Raw genomic sequence first — 15,854 nt, 5'->3', positions numbered from 1 at the left:
CAAGAGTCTAAAGGGAAGTTTAATACTCAGAGAATTTGCACCTTCTGACAGATGGCTTTTCCTTTCTTTGGATGTGTGCGCTCAGAACGTTGTGTGCTTAAGTCAAGCTGACAAAGCTTTAAAATGCATGCACATATTAAACTTTTATGATGATGAAGAACTGCGGTGTCATATGAGCACAGTTAAACAGGATAAAAGCAAACAGATGTTTTTTCTTCTTCTTTTCTTGAGAGATTCCTATTCAGAAACAAAATTTGAAGGCTTCTTCTTTACCTGGAAAGAGGGTGGAAGCACATTTGGACTTAAAGAATCAGACTACTACTAAATAAGTAAATAAAAATAAAGCTTTGCAGAGGTTTTAAGGACTGAGACAGTACATCTTAGGCTGCATTTACACTGCAGATCTTGATGGTCAATTTTGATTTTGTGACTGTATCCATTGTTTTTGATGACATGCTTACATCATTGTTTAAAAGTGACTTGTATCTGATTGTCTGCATTTGCATGGCACAAGGCAAAATGTGCAATGAGCAAGAAAAAAAGAGCAGGCGCTGACTGACAGATGATAATAAAAGTGCGCCCTTTTCTCTGTTCCTGTTTGCACGGTTTCATTTTTTTCAAATTCTTTTTGACAAGTTGTTTTACTATTGTTTATGACAGAAAAGTTCTCATTTGGCAGTCCTCTTTTAATCTGGGCTTTTTTAAACCAGTAGGCATCTTAATTCCATTCCCCTGGTGTGATTTGTGCACGTGATGTACAGTATGCAACAGTTTTAGTCAAGCCTATATTGTTTACTTGGCAGACGTTGTGCTCTCTCTCTCTCTCTCTCTTTCCCTCTCGCTCTCTCTCTTTCCCCCTCTCTCTCTCTCTCTCTCTCTTTCGTTAACATGCTTAAATGCTTGTGCTACATGACAATATAAATGCTTTTTATCCTATTATATAAGTTTTAAGGTTTGAGACTCTGCTGAAGTTTGTTCCAAAATGGAAGCATCAGAGATGATGATGTCATTCGCAATGGTTTTTAATGACACTTGACTTACATTGACAGGTGAAAATCCGATCTACCTACGTTCACTGCAAACACAAGGACACAGATCCAATTCATATCGGATACATTTCCACATATGAACAAGGCTTGAATCTGATTTGAGTAAATTGGAATTTCTGTATTTTTTACTGCTTATATGTATGGGCCAAATCTGATCTGTGCCACATGGAAGAAAAAAATCGGAATTGGGTACAACATAACAGCTATCATCTCAAAATAATATATATTTTATTGAATTATTTTTATTTATTTTACCTGCATTTATCATTGTTTAATGGTTTGTACATGAATTTTTTTCATTTTAATACTTATTTATTTACTCCCAGGGCCATCTATATTGAAGTTGATATTTAGTCACACCAACAAAATTCCTCCAGTCTGATCAGTTCTCCGCATCTTCTTCCATAGTTTCAATTCTCTCCATCTCCACCTTTACTTGATTCCACCATCTTTGTTTCAGTCTACCACATGTAGGGTCGTCTTCCATCAGGATTAGATTTCATCACCTTCTTCAATTGGAATTATTCTCCTCTCCTCAGTACATGTCCAGCCCATCAGATCTTTCCACACTTTATTTCACTTATTATATCTGCACTAGGCGTCACGGTGACACAGTGGGTAGCACAATCGCCTCACAGCAAGAAGATTGCTGGTTCGAGCCTTGGCTGGGTCAGTTGGCATTTCTGGGTGGTGTTTTCATGTTATCCCGGTGTTCGCGTGGGTTTTCTCCAGGTGCTCCCTGTCCAAAGATATGTGGTACAGGTGAATTTAACAACCTAAATTGTCCGTAGTGTATGTGTGTGAATGAGTGTGTATGGGTGTTTCCCAGTGATGGGTTACAGCTGGAAGGGCATCCGCTGCGTAAAACATATGCTGGATAAGTTGGTGGTTCATTTCGCTGTGGCGACCCCTGATTAATAAAAGGACTAAGCCAAAAATAAAATAGATGAATGAATGTCTGCTCTATTGTAGAGGTCACTAATCTCTCTACTGAGTTTCTTTCTCTATTCTCCTTGTTCACAAGTGGGCCTGTATATCTTTCTTAGTACTTTATTCTTTAACACTATAAGCTTTTTCTTCCTTCTTTCTTAGTCTCCATGTCTCAGATCCATACTGGTCATATTATTTGATTTGTACAGTCTAATTATTGTTGTTATGTGACAAGGATTTTGATGAGAGTATTCTGTTGCATTGTTTTGGATCTCTGGTTCTTCTGTGTTCTGATTTGATATGATTACTCCAAGAAATTGAAATTCGTTAACTTGTTCTCCCACAATTTGTAGAGCTCCTCTTCTTTGATTCTGGTTCTGAGTAAAATGCATTTACTTAATTTTTGTGTCATTCATCTTCAGACCAATGCTAGTACATGCAAATGTATTTCAAAGAATGTTCAAGTTGGTCACACACTGCTTTGCCGTGCTGACCAATATAAAGCTTTTTGGTTTGAAACATGCAGTTCATATATCACTACACTTCTGACAACACAAAATGGCCCTTTTGCATGCAAATTTAGGTAGGTCATCGTCAGGTTCAAAGCATGAGCATTGTCTTTGTGAGGTGATGAAAATATTGAAATGAAGAATGTATTGCCGCTTGAGCATTTCCACTATACTGAAAGAGGAACTTTGCTTCATCTGCAAGCTTGACCAAAATTAGAAAGAAAGTATGAACAGTATTTATTTATTTATTTATTTATTTATTTATTTATTTATTTATTTATTTGTATGCTCCGCAAATAAGTACAACCCTCACAAATCTACCTATTAAATTAATATTTTTAATAAGAAGCTATACAATATTATATTTGTGCATATACATTAGATTAGTCAGTATTAAGCCAAATCTGGAGCTTATCTAGGAAAATAACTTAGGACAATAATCTAGAAAACTAGCAAACCCAAATTTATATGTTATTGAAAAATATTAAATACAAATTTAAAAAAAAATGAAAAATCAAGAGAAGCAAAAAATTTTTTTTTAAATGTAGTTAAAATTTTGTAGGTTGTAGTTTTTTTTTTGCAATATTTTGCTTGAATTTCATTGTTTTATCTTTTAATTTCTAAATATATTTGGTGACTAAAATATTATTTTATTGAATATATCTGTTTAATCAATCTGTTTTGGCAGTGATGCTAAGTTTGCAATCCTAATGCAGAATCATTCAAAATCAATTGTACCATTGTAAAATGTTCTATTGACAGTCAGTCATGCATCATTTATTCTAAAAACTAAAAAAAGAAAAATACTGAGGGAAACTTAAATGACTGAAGGTTTTACACTCATAAATGTACATCGTTGACTCATGAGCATTTGATTTTGGCTTGTAATGAGTGAAAGACTGTACATCTGTTTCCCTAATGATTATCGAGGTAGATACCCTTTTTCATAAACTTGTTTCCTGTTCTGACCCCCCCCCCCCCCCCCTTTCTAACCAAAACAGACGCAGATTACACAATAACCGTTTCATTTTAAACCGTTTTAAACTCTTTTCTTTTCCACCGGTTTAATTCTTTTAAACACACACATTATCATACAATTTAGAAACTTCTGCAAACCTTACAAATACTGTAAGTCCTTCTTCTGTAATAACTCTGCAGTGTTTGGTTATTGAGTTTATCTACAATGGTTGTTTAGTAATTTTCTGAATCAAACTGAAACCTTCTGCAAAACTTGCTGCAATTATGAGTAAACCTCAGAGAACATTTTTGCTGGTCACTGGAAATCAATGCCAGTATGTTTGAGGATGATCTGTGTGTTTAAATGTAAATCTATCAATCCTAAGAGGAAAGAAAACATGGTTTGGAACAAAATGCAAATGTTAAATGATTAGGTTCGTTGAGTTTCTAATGATCGGCATATTAAAAAAAGAAGCTTTGTATTGTTTTTATGCTTCAAAACACTTCTGCACCTCCACAGACAAATATCGTGATTAGATTCAACCAATATCGCATATTTGTGATATCGGATGTTTTTTATTCTGCATGGAAATGCCAAAATGAAAATATTCTAAAATGCATCTAAAATATGCAATCAATTGACACAAATATAGATTTATATGATAAGACGACAAGCCAAAAATGATAGAGGAGCACATTTCTCAGATAAATTCACTGATGACTCAGAACATGTGATTGGATTACCAGTGGATGAATTTCGATGCACATCATCCCAAATACTGTTTTAGTCATTTTAAATAATCATCCAAAAGATTTGGATCAATAACATGACAATGTTTGTTGTTCCATATGTCATTTATTATATAGAAAAAAAGGGTGCAGCAGCCATTTTTATTATTGTTCATTTGCATCACCTTTACATGAAATGGTGATTTTGTTATCCTCAGTATAAGTACTGAGGATAACATTTTTATCCTACAGAATAAGTACTTTATTTCTAAACGATGCTAACTAATGCAATATTATACACTATCTGACAAAAGTCTTGTCATTAATCCCAGTTGTAAGAGCAACAAATGATAACTTGACTTCTAGTTGATCATTTGGAAAAGTGGCAGAAGATTTTTCAGATGAATCATCTGTTGAACTGCATCCCAATCATAACAATTACTGCAGAAGACCTATTGAAACCCACATGGACCCAAGATTCTCACAGAAATCAATCAAGTTTGGTAAAGAGTGCAGAATGGATAGCAACATCAACAGACTGAGGTATTTGTGCTGCCCATTACATTACAAACCACAGGAGAGGGCAAATTCTTCAGCAGGATAGCGCTTCTTCTCATACTTCAGCCTCCACATCAAAGTTCCTGAAAGCAAATATGATCAAGGTGCTCCAGGAATGGCCAGCCCAGTCACCAGATAAAAACATTATTGAGCATGTTTGAGGTAAGATGAAGGAGGAGACTTTAAGATGAATCCAAAGAATCTTCATGAACTCTGGGATTCCTGCAAGAACACTTTCTTTGCCATTCCAGATGACTTTATTAATACGTTATTTGAGTCATTATAGAGATGTATGGTTACAGTCATGGGAGTCATATTACACAGTATTAACTTTTTTCCACTGCACCATGACTTTATATTCTATACTTTACATTATTTTTGTTAGGTGACAAGACTTTTGTCTAAGCAAAGTCAGAAATTACTGTCCCAAATAAATAATTAAAAATCAAGGCTTAATCATATTTTATTTTAGTAAAATAATATAATCTAGAGGCATTTGCCTTTCATATGAGCCACTTCTGACACTAAACGATCAACGAGAAGTCAAGTTATTTGTTGTTCCTAAAACTTGAATAGATGACAAGATGATTGTTAGGTGTGCAATACAATATTTGAAAAAATTATAATCCCAACATATGGATAGCATCACAAATAGATGATATAACAATGTAAATAATCATAAAAAAATATTAATTAAATGTCACCACCAGATTTCTCCACTGGAATTTCATCAAACACAATCAGGAATACAAAAACTCTAGTAACAGAGTTGAGTTATTGTCTTATTACTTTTGCTGACATGGCGCATCAATGATCAAGAAAACCAGCAGAGATGTGAGTTGAAATGAAACATTTCCTGATGCGCTGAAAAGTCTTTCAGAGTGCATCCTTGTCGCAGGAGTACAAAGATAGTTTGAATGAAATCGCTCATTTATGACAAACCATTGCAATATTTCTTTATTCTAAAATTATTTATTTTAATTATATTTATTCTAAAACTGTTATTTTTAATATATTAAAAATATTTATACATATATTTACATATTGAAAAATTACCATCTACACATTCTACCTTTTTTAAATACAGACAAAAACACCACTGAAAGCAGGTGTTGCTAAAAACTTTAAAAAGTCAAAACATGTAGCTTATTTTAAAGCAGTGAAACATATTTAAAGGTGTATGACACTCTGTGTCATTCACACGACACCATCATGGTAACACACAACACAAGGTAATGCAATAAGCAGTATTTAACAACATTAGACGCACGAGACATGCTTTACAACACTCACGTACATTGAAAATAAATGCAAGCCACAAATGATGATGGAGGGTGTTTTCTGAGTGGGGGTCTTTAAAATTAAACCAAGATTGACTTGATTGTTAAGATTGTAGTTAAGATTGACAAGATTTTAAACATTGTGCCTACCAATCTCATTAGTGAGGTCAATTAAACAAAAAATGATAGGGTTCACTCAAAAAAAATTTATTTGCTGTTTGTTCAAACTATACATATTTAAGCCCTTCAGACCTGAATTATGTTGCAAGTTTCTAAAAAAATGTAAAAGTATACTTTCACAGTTATTGGGGTTATAAATGAAATCAAATTATAACAGTTCAACACCCTTTAAGTAAATTATTATTTTTTGTTCATTTGGCCATCTTGTGAGAACAATTGTACTTCCCGAACATTATATAAAAACACATAGATGGTATAATTCTGAAATTTATTTTCCAAATCACAAAGATTTTCACTTTAATTTTGAGGTTTTTGTAGTATAGATTGCACCTTGTTTATAACAAACTTCATCTTCCTCTTCCTTATCACTCCACATAATGTCCACATCTGAGATATTTCCATCTGCCATATGCTCAAGAACTTCAAGATCTGTATATTCTGCATATGAAATTGTTTCAGCAATGAATTAGTTTACTGATATAGTTTTTCATCAAATAGCATTGCTGGAGATTTAATTTCAGTAACAGATCTTGAGCCCATTCTACATTCTAAGGGACAGCCATATTTGAAAAATTCCTGATCTAAAACTTGCAATGTTAAAAATTTTTTTTTAACTTTATTTAGTAAGTGCAATCCCTCTTTTTTTACTTAAAATCTATTAAATATCGGCAAACATATCAATAATTCTGAATAAAAACATTGTAAATGTATAGGTCACGTCTCAGTTTGGAGTGAAGTGATGCCATGCTACTTTTCAGTGTGGTGGATTTTTTCAAATTACAGCATGTCGAGCCTTACCGCAATTTAATTGGATGATAATCTTCCACTCTCATGGACTGCAGGCTTTAAATTAGATAAAATGCTCACAAAACACAAAAAAATATTGCCTGATGTAATGTCCATTGTAATAGGCACAGGGTCCGCATTGTTTTTTTGGGGGGTCACAGGCTGAAATTTTTGAGGACCCCTGAATTAAATTTGCATGAACCTTTAATGCACATTACTAATGAAAAAATAGCCAAATACAGAGAATTCTGAGAAGGTCAATTTACAGTTAATCATTGTATATAGTAAGGAAAATTGCTGTTAACTGACAGATTGTTATTGTAGCATTTATACATTTTTACTGGTAAAAGCCTTATTAACACTGATTCAGATGCATGGATAATCTTGACCCTGACTCCGAAAGCTGATTTTCCTAACCTCTTCTAAGTCATTTTTTCTGTTATCCTCCATAGGACATGACCCAGTCCTGGCCTTACCAGCCGCCCCCAGGCGAAGGGGGAACTCAGCATTTCCTGTACTCCCACTCAAAGGTATGCATAGCCATTTATTACAGACTGCATGAAAGCATGATAAACTCACCACCATAAGGCCCGACCGCTGCTCTGTCTATGCTCTATGCTCCTCTCCCTCATTACAGGGTTTTACACATTCATAAACCCATAACTCTGTGTTGTTTTAGCACCAGAGTGACTAAAGGAGTTATGCAAATCAGCTGGCAATGCCCTAAGCACAATACAGGCCAGTTGTAGGGCATCTCTCTACTGCTGTTCTTCAGAGTAGACTGGTTGAACTGAATTCAAGGGGGTTATCGAACACAGCATGACAATGTTGAGAATTTGTTGACTAACTGTTGTGATTTTAGCCTTCTGGGTTTTGTCAAGATGCTATTTGTATGCTGTGACGAGATGCTATGATTGTGACTGTTTTGGTTTCTTCTGTTATTCTCAGGAGGGAAAACAACCCAGTGGACGACAAAGACATGGTAAACACTCTACATGCGTATGTGAACCCATCCTGGTTCATGCAAATTGCATATATTACATTCAAGTTCATATTTGGGTTTTACATATATTTTCATGTATCAGATTTCTATATGATAATTATTAAACTTTTTATTTGTTTTAAATAGTACAAAAATGTGTTAATAGTTACAATACAGAAAATAAAGTCATTCTGAATGCTACAAGTGAATTTAAGTCACAACATTGTATTGTACAATACAAGTAAATGATATATATTTTAAGATTTATTATTGACTGATTAAACATTGTATTTAAACTATTAATTGTTTAACTTTACATGAACATTAGTAGATGTAAAAATAGCAGCTATAGACAAGGCCATTAAAAAGTTTTATTTATTTATTTTTTATTTTTTTTGTAAAGAAGGTTCAGAAGTTTACCTTTGCATCAGCTATTTAACTGAAACTAATGAAAAGCAATATATTTGTTACAGTAATTATTAATCTTTGTTAATGTAGATCAGGGGTGCACAAATTGTTTCATATAAAGGGCCAAAAGCCAAATATCATTGAGAGCCGTGGGCCGAAGGCAAATATACCAAGCTATATTACATTAAAGTTGCCATGGGTAATTTCCTGATTTGCTTCATAGGATTTAAAAGGAAATAAAAAACACTTTAAACTCTGGCTCGCTGGCCCTAGTTTGTCTATCCTTGATTAAAATGCATTTTCATTGTTTGCACGTATTCAGGTCCATGAAATTAAATTAACATATATAACTTTTGGTTTGATTTATGTATTAGTCAATTAATAGTTCATTTGCAGCGGCATGGTGGCTTAGTGGTTAGCAATGTCAACTCACAGAAAGAAGTCTGCTGGTTGAAGTCCCATAAAACATATGGATGGTTTATTTGACTGTAGTGACCCCCCCCCCCCCTTATAAATTAGGGACAAAATCAAAGGAAGGTGACTGAGTGAGAGTTCATTTACAAAAGCACATTTGTTATAAATATTTTTTTGAAGAGCTCATTTGCAGATAACATTGTTTATGAAAATTAATAATTCTGATTCTAAATGATCTGTTTTTGCAAATGAACTCTTCGAATACTAACACTAAGATTATTGGAATCTTAATATAGTGTTATTGACGTCTCATCTGATAATCAAGACTAACTTTATTTCATCAAACGGTAATAATTTATTTTGAAGGTCTGTTTGAGTATTAGTTGACTGTCTCTTCAGTGTCTGCTGATACTGCTCCTTCAACATTTAACTGACTATAAGAAACTTTGCAAATACATGTCAACTTACACTAACCCCAACCCTAATCTCAACCTAACAGTCTACTTATAATCTATTGGGAATTAGTTGGCATGTAGATGCAATGTTCCTTAAATTCAACAAACGGGCCATCAAAATAAAAAGTGACCCATCAAACATACCATAAAATCAGAAATATTTTGAAATATTGCATTAATTAAAATGCAATTAAATGCTGTGATTAAAAACATTTCCAGCATAACTACACCAGTCTTTGGTGCCTCCATAAGAATCTTGAAGCAAATGTTTCTGCCTATTATTATTGTTAAAAGCAGCTGTGGTGCATAATAATTTTGTGAAGGACTGGATATATTGTTTTAGTATATTTTATTCATTCATTCGTTCATTCATTTTCTTGTCGGCTTAGTCCCTTTATTAATCCGGGGTCACCACAGCAGAATGAACCGCCAACTTATTCAGCATGTTTTTACGCAGCGGATGCCCTTCCAGCCGCAACCCATATATGGGAAACATCCACACACTCATTCATACACACACTTTTACACTACAGACAATTTAGCCTACCCTATTCACCTGTACCGCATGTCTTTGGACTGTGGGGGAAACGGGAGCATCCTGAGGAAACCCACACGAGAACATGCAAACTCCACACAGAAATGCCAACTGAGCCGAGCCGAGATTCGAACCAGCGACCCAGCGACCTTCTTGCTGTAAGGCAACAGCACTACCTACTGCACCATTGCGTCGCCCTTTATATTTTATTTTATCTTATTTTATTTTATTTTATAAATAAAACAGGTCTATACAACAGCGTATTTGAAATTGAAATTATGTCATAAATACCTTTGCTATCACTCACAATTAATTAATATGTTCCTCCATATAAAAGTATTAATTTCATTTTTAAAAAACCTTGCTGACTCTAAACCCTTTAGCATACATTTACAATTAAATATCCAATATTGACAAAAAATATATTAAATATCAGTCAATATCTAACTACATAGTATCAGTGCACCCCAAATGTATGTGTGTAATGTTTACTTCAAAGTGTCCGTATTTGTTTCCCAGCTGTACAAATATAGTAGTGTTTGTACATGCTGCTCCATAACCCTGATGTATTTCTCTCTCAGCGAGGGACGGTGTGTCTATGAGGATGCCCTCACGTCCACTCGTGGCCCCTCATAAATCGTAAGTGGAGCACACAACACCCGATCCGTCCACAGAAACCAAGCACCAGTCCTGCCTCAACTGCTTCTGCCTGCATGGGCAACTTTATTACACCATAAACAATTGACTTTAACCAACTCGGTGTTGAACGTCTGCACATATTAGCACGTATAATTAGATTGGGCTTCCTGGAATTTAACTACTGTGTACCAACTGCTGTTTAAAACCAGGAGGGTTAGGCTTGTGTTCAATCTAACCAGCTTCACTGACCTCATAAACTTTACTGAGTTAGTATCTAATTACAGGGCAGGTTAACATGGCAGTTTGGAGCCCTGCAGCACTGCACCGTCAAATAACATCACTGTTCAACATTAGAGAGCTGTGTTGATGATTTTTTTTTTACTTTGAAGCTTGTAATGTGATACAGTCTCATATGGCAGGACTGTTCAAGGCAAACTCACACATTTAACACACACACACACACACACACACTTGTACAGCTATGCTAAATTCTTATAGACTTTCCAATCCTCACAGAAAGTATTCTGCAGTGTTACATTTTTAAAATACTTCATTTTGGATTATTTATGGGGTATTTCCCCCCCCAAAAAATGTCCCAATAAGATCAAAATGGACTCGTATTTCTATACTTTCAGGAATATTTGGTAACCACAATGTAATTAATACAAAGTTCACACACACACACTGCAGATTGGCAGAATGAATAAGTCTCTCTGTCAAGTGAGTGTGACATTCTCTCATGTTCAACTGTCTCTTTCTCTCCCAGCATGCTGGCTGATGACCTAAAGCTCAGCAGTGACGAAGATGACAAGGACGAGGTAGGGCGCCTTTTTAATGATTGTTTCAGTTTTGAAAAAAAGTAGATATCATCAATTAATAACTTCATTTTATATAGCATCTTGAAAGGTAGCCTACAGCTCGATACTGAAAATCAAATTAAATAAAACACGCATAATGCACACACAAGAAAGCAACACTGGAGCTATTGTAAAATAGAATCCAGTATTATACATTTAACACAATACTTAATAAATAAAATATTGTAGCGTTTTAATATTATTGTGTAAAAAATCTAATTTAACACAAAAAAATGTAAATACAAATGTATTTTGCTTTCCTAGTGTTGGCTGGAAGATTTTAAAAATGACAAACAAGCCACTGTGCAAAACCACTATGAGAAGAACACAAAGGATGCTTCGACTTAAAGAAATTAAACAGCACAGAGCTAAATAGTGCAGTGCTTAATAGTTTAACATACGTATTTTAAAATTTCAAATTTCAAAATAGGAGTTATGTGATTACCAGTTGTATTTAAAAAGCACATTACAAACATGTCAAAAAAGCATAGTTCTGATGTTCTTTAGATTAGTAATTGATGGAGTCTGAGAAGGAGAGATTATCTGTCTTAAATCTCAAATACAGAAACTTTTAGTTGTTTAAGCTTTTATTTCAGACATGCAGTAAGAGAATTATTAAACATCCACAGATAGAATTGATTTAAAATTATGCAAATTTGAATATTAAAAAAGTTGGACAATACATATCATGCTGCGATATAATTTGAGATGAATGCATCTTCACGTACCCGTCATTGTACTTTGTACAAAATGGTTGGTTGGTTTTCCGTGTGCCAAAGGAGAAAAATGTATATGCTTCTATTCATCACTAGGACATTATTGGATAAATTGCCATCTTATATTTGTAACCTTTTATCATATTATACTTGAAGTTATAGTGCACAAAATTCTTCTAAATTACATTTAACTGTTCCTAGAGTGTGTATGGAGTTTGGTAAAACAGTGTCTTCCTCCTTTAGCCCTATATGTAATGAAATGCAGAGTGTTATCATGTTAGAAACAATTCCATCTATAAATATTTTGAAGTCTTACCTGCAAGAATCATGTGAATGTTGTGTAAATTTTCATTCATTCATTTTCTGTTCGGCTTAGTCCCTTTATTAATCCGGGGTCGCCACAGCAGAATGACCCGCCAACTTATCCAGCATGTTTTTACGCAGCGGATGCTCTTGCAGCCGCAACCCATCTCTGGGAAACATCCACACGCACTCATTCACACACACACACACACTCATACACTACAGGCATTTTAGCCTACCCAATTCACCTGTACCGCTTGTCTTTGGACTGTGGGGGAAACCAGAGCTCCCGGAGGAAACCCACGCGAACGCAGGGAGAACATGCAAACTCCACACAGTCATCTGACCCAGCCGAGGCTCGAACCAGAGGCCTTCTTGCAGTGCACTACCTGCCCCACTGCAACAGCACTACCTGCCCCACTGCATCGCCTGTGTAAATTTTAATCTGTGATATTTTATGTTTCTATTTTTGCATCTGAATTTTTTTGTGCTGCCATTTTGGCCAGGATCCTCTCGTAGAAGAGATGCATATCTTAATGGAAAATTCATAGTAAAATAAAGGATAATATAAAAATAAAATAAAAGGCTTCAGAGATCTTAATTACTGATGAAAAAACATAAATACTAATAAATGTTAAAGGGTTGAGGACAGAGCCCTGCAGAACACCTGTTCTGTCCATTTATGTCCTGCTTAATTGTTTGTTGATTTCAAACTGCTGTGAAACACAATGGGCTTTTAAAAAGGAAATAAGACAAAATAATAATTTATCAAAAATAAATAATTTATCAGTCATAAATTATTTCTTTTTGATAAATTAATATTTTGTCTTATTTCCTTTTGTCCTTAATGTCAAAATTGAATTTTCAACAGCCATCGGTCCAGTCTTCAGTGCCCTCAGGAAAAAAGTATTTTTATTAAAGTTAAAAATAGGTATGTTACTCAATATTTAAAAAAAAACAAAAAAAAAAACTTTTTTCATGATCTTTTGATGAACAAAGATCAAACAAACAGGATTTTACATAATTAACATTTGTGACATTTTAATATATCTTTGGTGGATACAAATATTCATTACTATTATATTTCAATGAAATATTGTAAACATTTGACTTTTATTTCATGATACAGTAAGACTTTAAGTTGAAGTTTATTAGCCTTTTTGATTACTAGTAACTATTTTTATTATTATTATTATTATTATTATAGGGAGACACGGTGGCTCAGTGGGTAGCACTTTCACCTTACAGCAAGAAGATTACTGGTGTCCGGCAAGGTCAGTTGGCGTTTCTGTGTGGAGTTTGCATGTTCTCCCCGTGTTTGCGTGGGTTTCCTGCAGGGACTCTGGTTCCCCCATAGTTCAAAGACATGCGCTATAGGTGAATTGAATAAGCTAAATTGGCCATAGTGTATGCGTGTGAATGTGAGCGTGAATGAGTGTTTCCCAGTACTGGGTTGCGGATGGAAAAGCATCCGCTGTGTAAAACATATGCTGGATAAGTTGGTGGTTCATTCCGCTGTGACTCCTGATAAATAAAGGGACTAAGCCGAAAAGAAAATTAATTAATGAATAAATGAATGAATATATTATTATTGTTATTATTATTATTTTTATTATTATTAATGTCAATATCTATTTTTCTGTCCACATAATTGAATGCTAACACTGGATATAATTGCCAATGTGTGCATAAAGTTTAAAAAAGAAAGCATTTACTTGACTATTTTAACCAACAGAGGTTGATTGTATGTAGCTGTTACAGGCATGAGGGAACGGTATGCAGTTGCTCCTTCCTCACATTCACTTCAGTGGGAGTTCTGTTAAAACAAATTATGATCTCATGTTACACATTTGTTTATAGGAAGCACTGCCTTCTTGCCTGTTCCATATCTGTGCTGTTGCTGAACTTGTTCCGTATCAGTGTTTGCTAAAATCCAGAGTTTAGTGAGTTCAGTTGTTGACTCGGTCTATTTAACCTTCAGCAACAGCTCCTTATACAAGTGTGTCTCTCATTCTCTAGTCTATCTGAACCCAGGACTCCGGGTTTATGAGTCATAACAGTCTGAGTCATAAAATACACCAGACTTGTGACCTTTCAGCCATCCTGCAGGACTGTGGCTTTTCCTTCGGTCAGGATGCTTGTTATGACCACAGAGTTAAAGATTCCAACCTATAGAGCTCATTTATTTATGCTTATCTGTTAAACAGGGAAGCGAGCAAACAACTTCCTGGGCTGATAATGACCGGTAAGTGTGTGCTTGTGATGTTCTGTCTGCCTGTATGTGATTATAACTGTACTCATAGCTAGTGTTTGTCTTATATATATATGTATATAAAGTGTCTTTATTACGTTGAAGAGGTCGGATTATGTGGAATGTGACAGCTAGATGATAGACCAGCCTCTGTTTCTTTTGGCCTTTCAACATGTTCAACCCCAAATAAACACACACACACACACACACACACACACACACACATACACACACAAACCACTCAAAGGCCAAGCATTTTGTCAGTGTTTAGTCTGCATACTTGTTAGGATTTCAGAATTCTCTAAACTTGATAGTCTAGTTTGTTGCATAAATGTATTTGAGTCTGTGGCCTAAGTAAGGAGTGTGCGCTGTATTTGTCAAACATTCTCTATTGTGTGCCTGAACTGTCTGACAGCTTGTCAACCCAGCACCAGCAGCAGCAGCAGCAACACCACACACACACACATGCCGGAAGGGTGAGACATTCTAGCTCGGGGTCTTCAGGAACAGACCGCTCCAGTGATTGGGAAAGCAGCAGTCAACGTTCCCGCAGCCCAAGTCCAGGGGCGCACACCCGGTGTGGGACCCCGACCCAACAGCGAACCTTGAACTGCAGCACTGAGGTATACAGTAGCATTGACATAGCCTTCCAATTTAGTGCTTCTCATTGCCTCCCTCTCTCTCTCTCTCTCTCTCTCTCTCTCTGTGTTTCCAGTAGTTGTTTTTAGCAGATGAGGTAAAACGGGTTGGAGGGGGGGTGAAGAGAGGAATGTAAAGGGGCAGGCGCTTAGACTTTAGAATCTGGGTGTCATGTCAACATGTGGCGCCCCAGATGACTAAGTAGGTAGGAAGTAGTACTTGTCAACTTTGATTTTGTCACATAAAACAGAACCTACAGGAAATGAACAAATGACTTTACAAATGGCTGTACAAAACAAACATGGGTCCATTTGCATCTGATTTTGTGTTCTAAGGAAGAAACGTTAATGAGGTTATCCTTAATAAGGATAAGTTAATTTTTTTGGTGAGCTAGCACTTTAAATCAGCAAGCAAAGCTTGCTAGCAGCTACATTTAACACTTTTTTATGCTATAGAATTGTTTATATCTGATGGTTATTTAGGCTGCTTGGCTAGAAGGAGGGATTAAAAGTTTCGGTAGCATAGGGCTGCAGCCCCATATGAATGAAGGTGTCTGTGTGACACAGCTGGCTCTATTACTGAACATGCCATCTATTTGGAACCTGTGGAGAAGGGAGGAGGGAACACCATGTGTTTTTCATCTACGTGTAGTCATGCAGTGTCTCTGAGGAGGACGG

The 15,854-nt window shown here is 35.4% G+C and overlaps 1 protein-coding gene across 2 annotated transcripts in view; it reads left to right on the top strand.

The window, feature by feature from the left end:
• Positions 1-15,854, top strand: part of aff3 (ALF transcription elongation factor 3) — a 35,948-nt gene that overhangs the window by 11,860 nt on the left and 8,234 nt on the right. For both annotated transcript variants that reach the window (XM_087267706.1, XM_087267707.1), the window contains exons 2-7: positions 7,431-7,508; positions 7,927-7,960; positions 10,354-10,411; positions 11,178-11,229; positions 14,495-14,532; positions 14,954-15,161. In XM_087267706.1, the coding sequence (XP_087123832.1) occupies positions 7,431-7,508; positions 7,927-7,960; positions 10,354-10,411; positions 11,178-11,229; positions 14,495-14,532; positions 14,954-15,161 (468 nt within the window). The remainder of the gene's footprint in view (positions 1-7,430; positions 7,509-7,926; positions 7,961-10,353; positions 10,412-11,177; positions 11,230-14,494; positions 14,533-14,953; positions 15,162-15,854) is intronic.

This window comes from Danio rerio, chromosome 9 (genome assembly GCF_052040795.2).
Source record: "Danio rerio strain M-AB ecotype USA chromosome 9, GRCz13ab, whole genome shotgun sequence".
NCBI classification, from domain to species: domain Eukaryota; kingdom Metazoa; phylum Chordata; class Actinopteri; order Cypriniformes; family Danionidae; genus Danio; species Danio rerio.
Note: the sequence above shows the minus strand (reverse complement) of the source record. Positions and strands in the feature narration are given on the sequence as shown.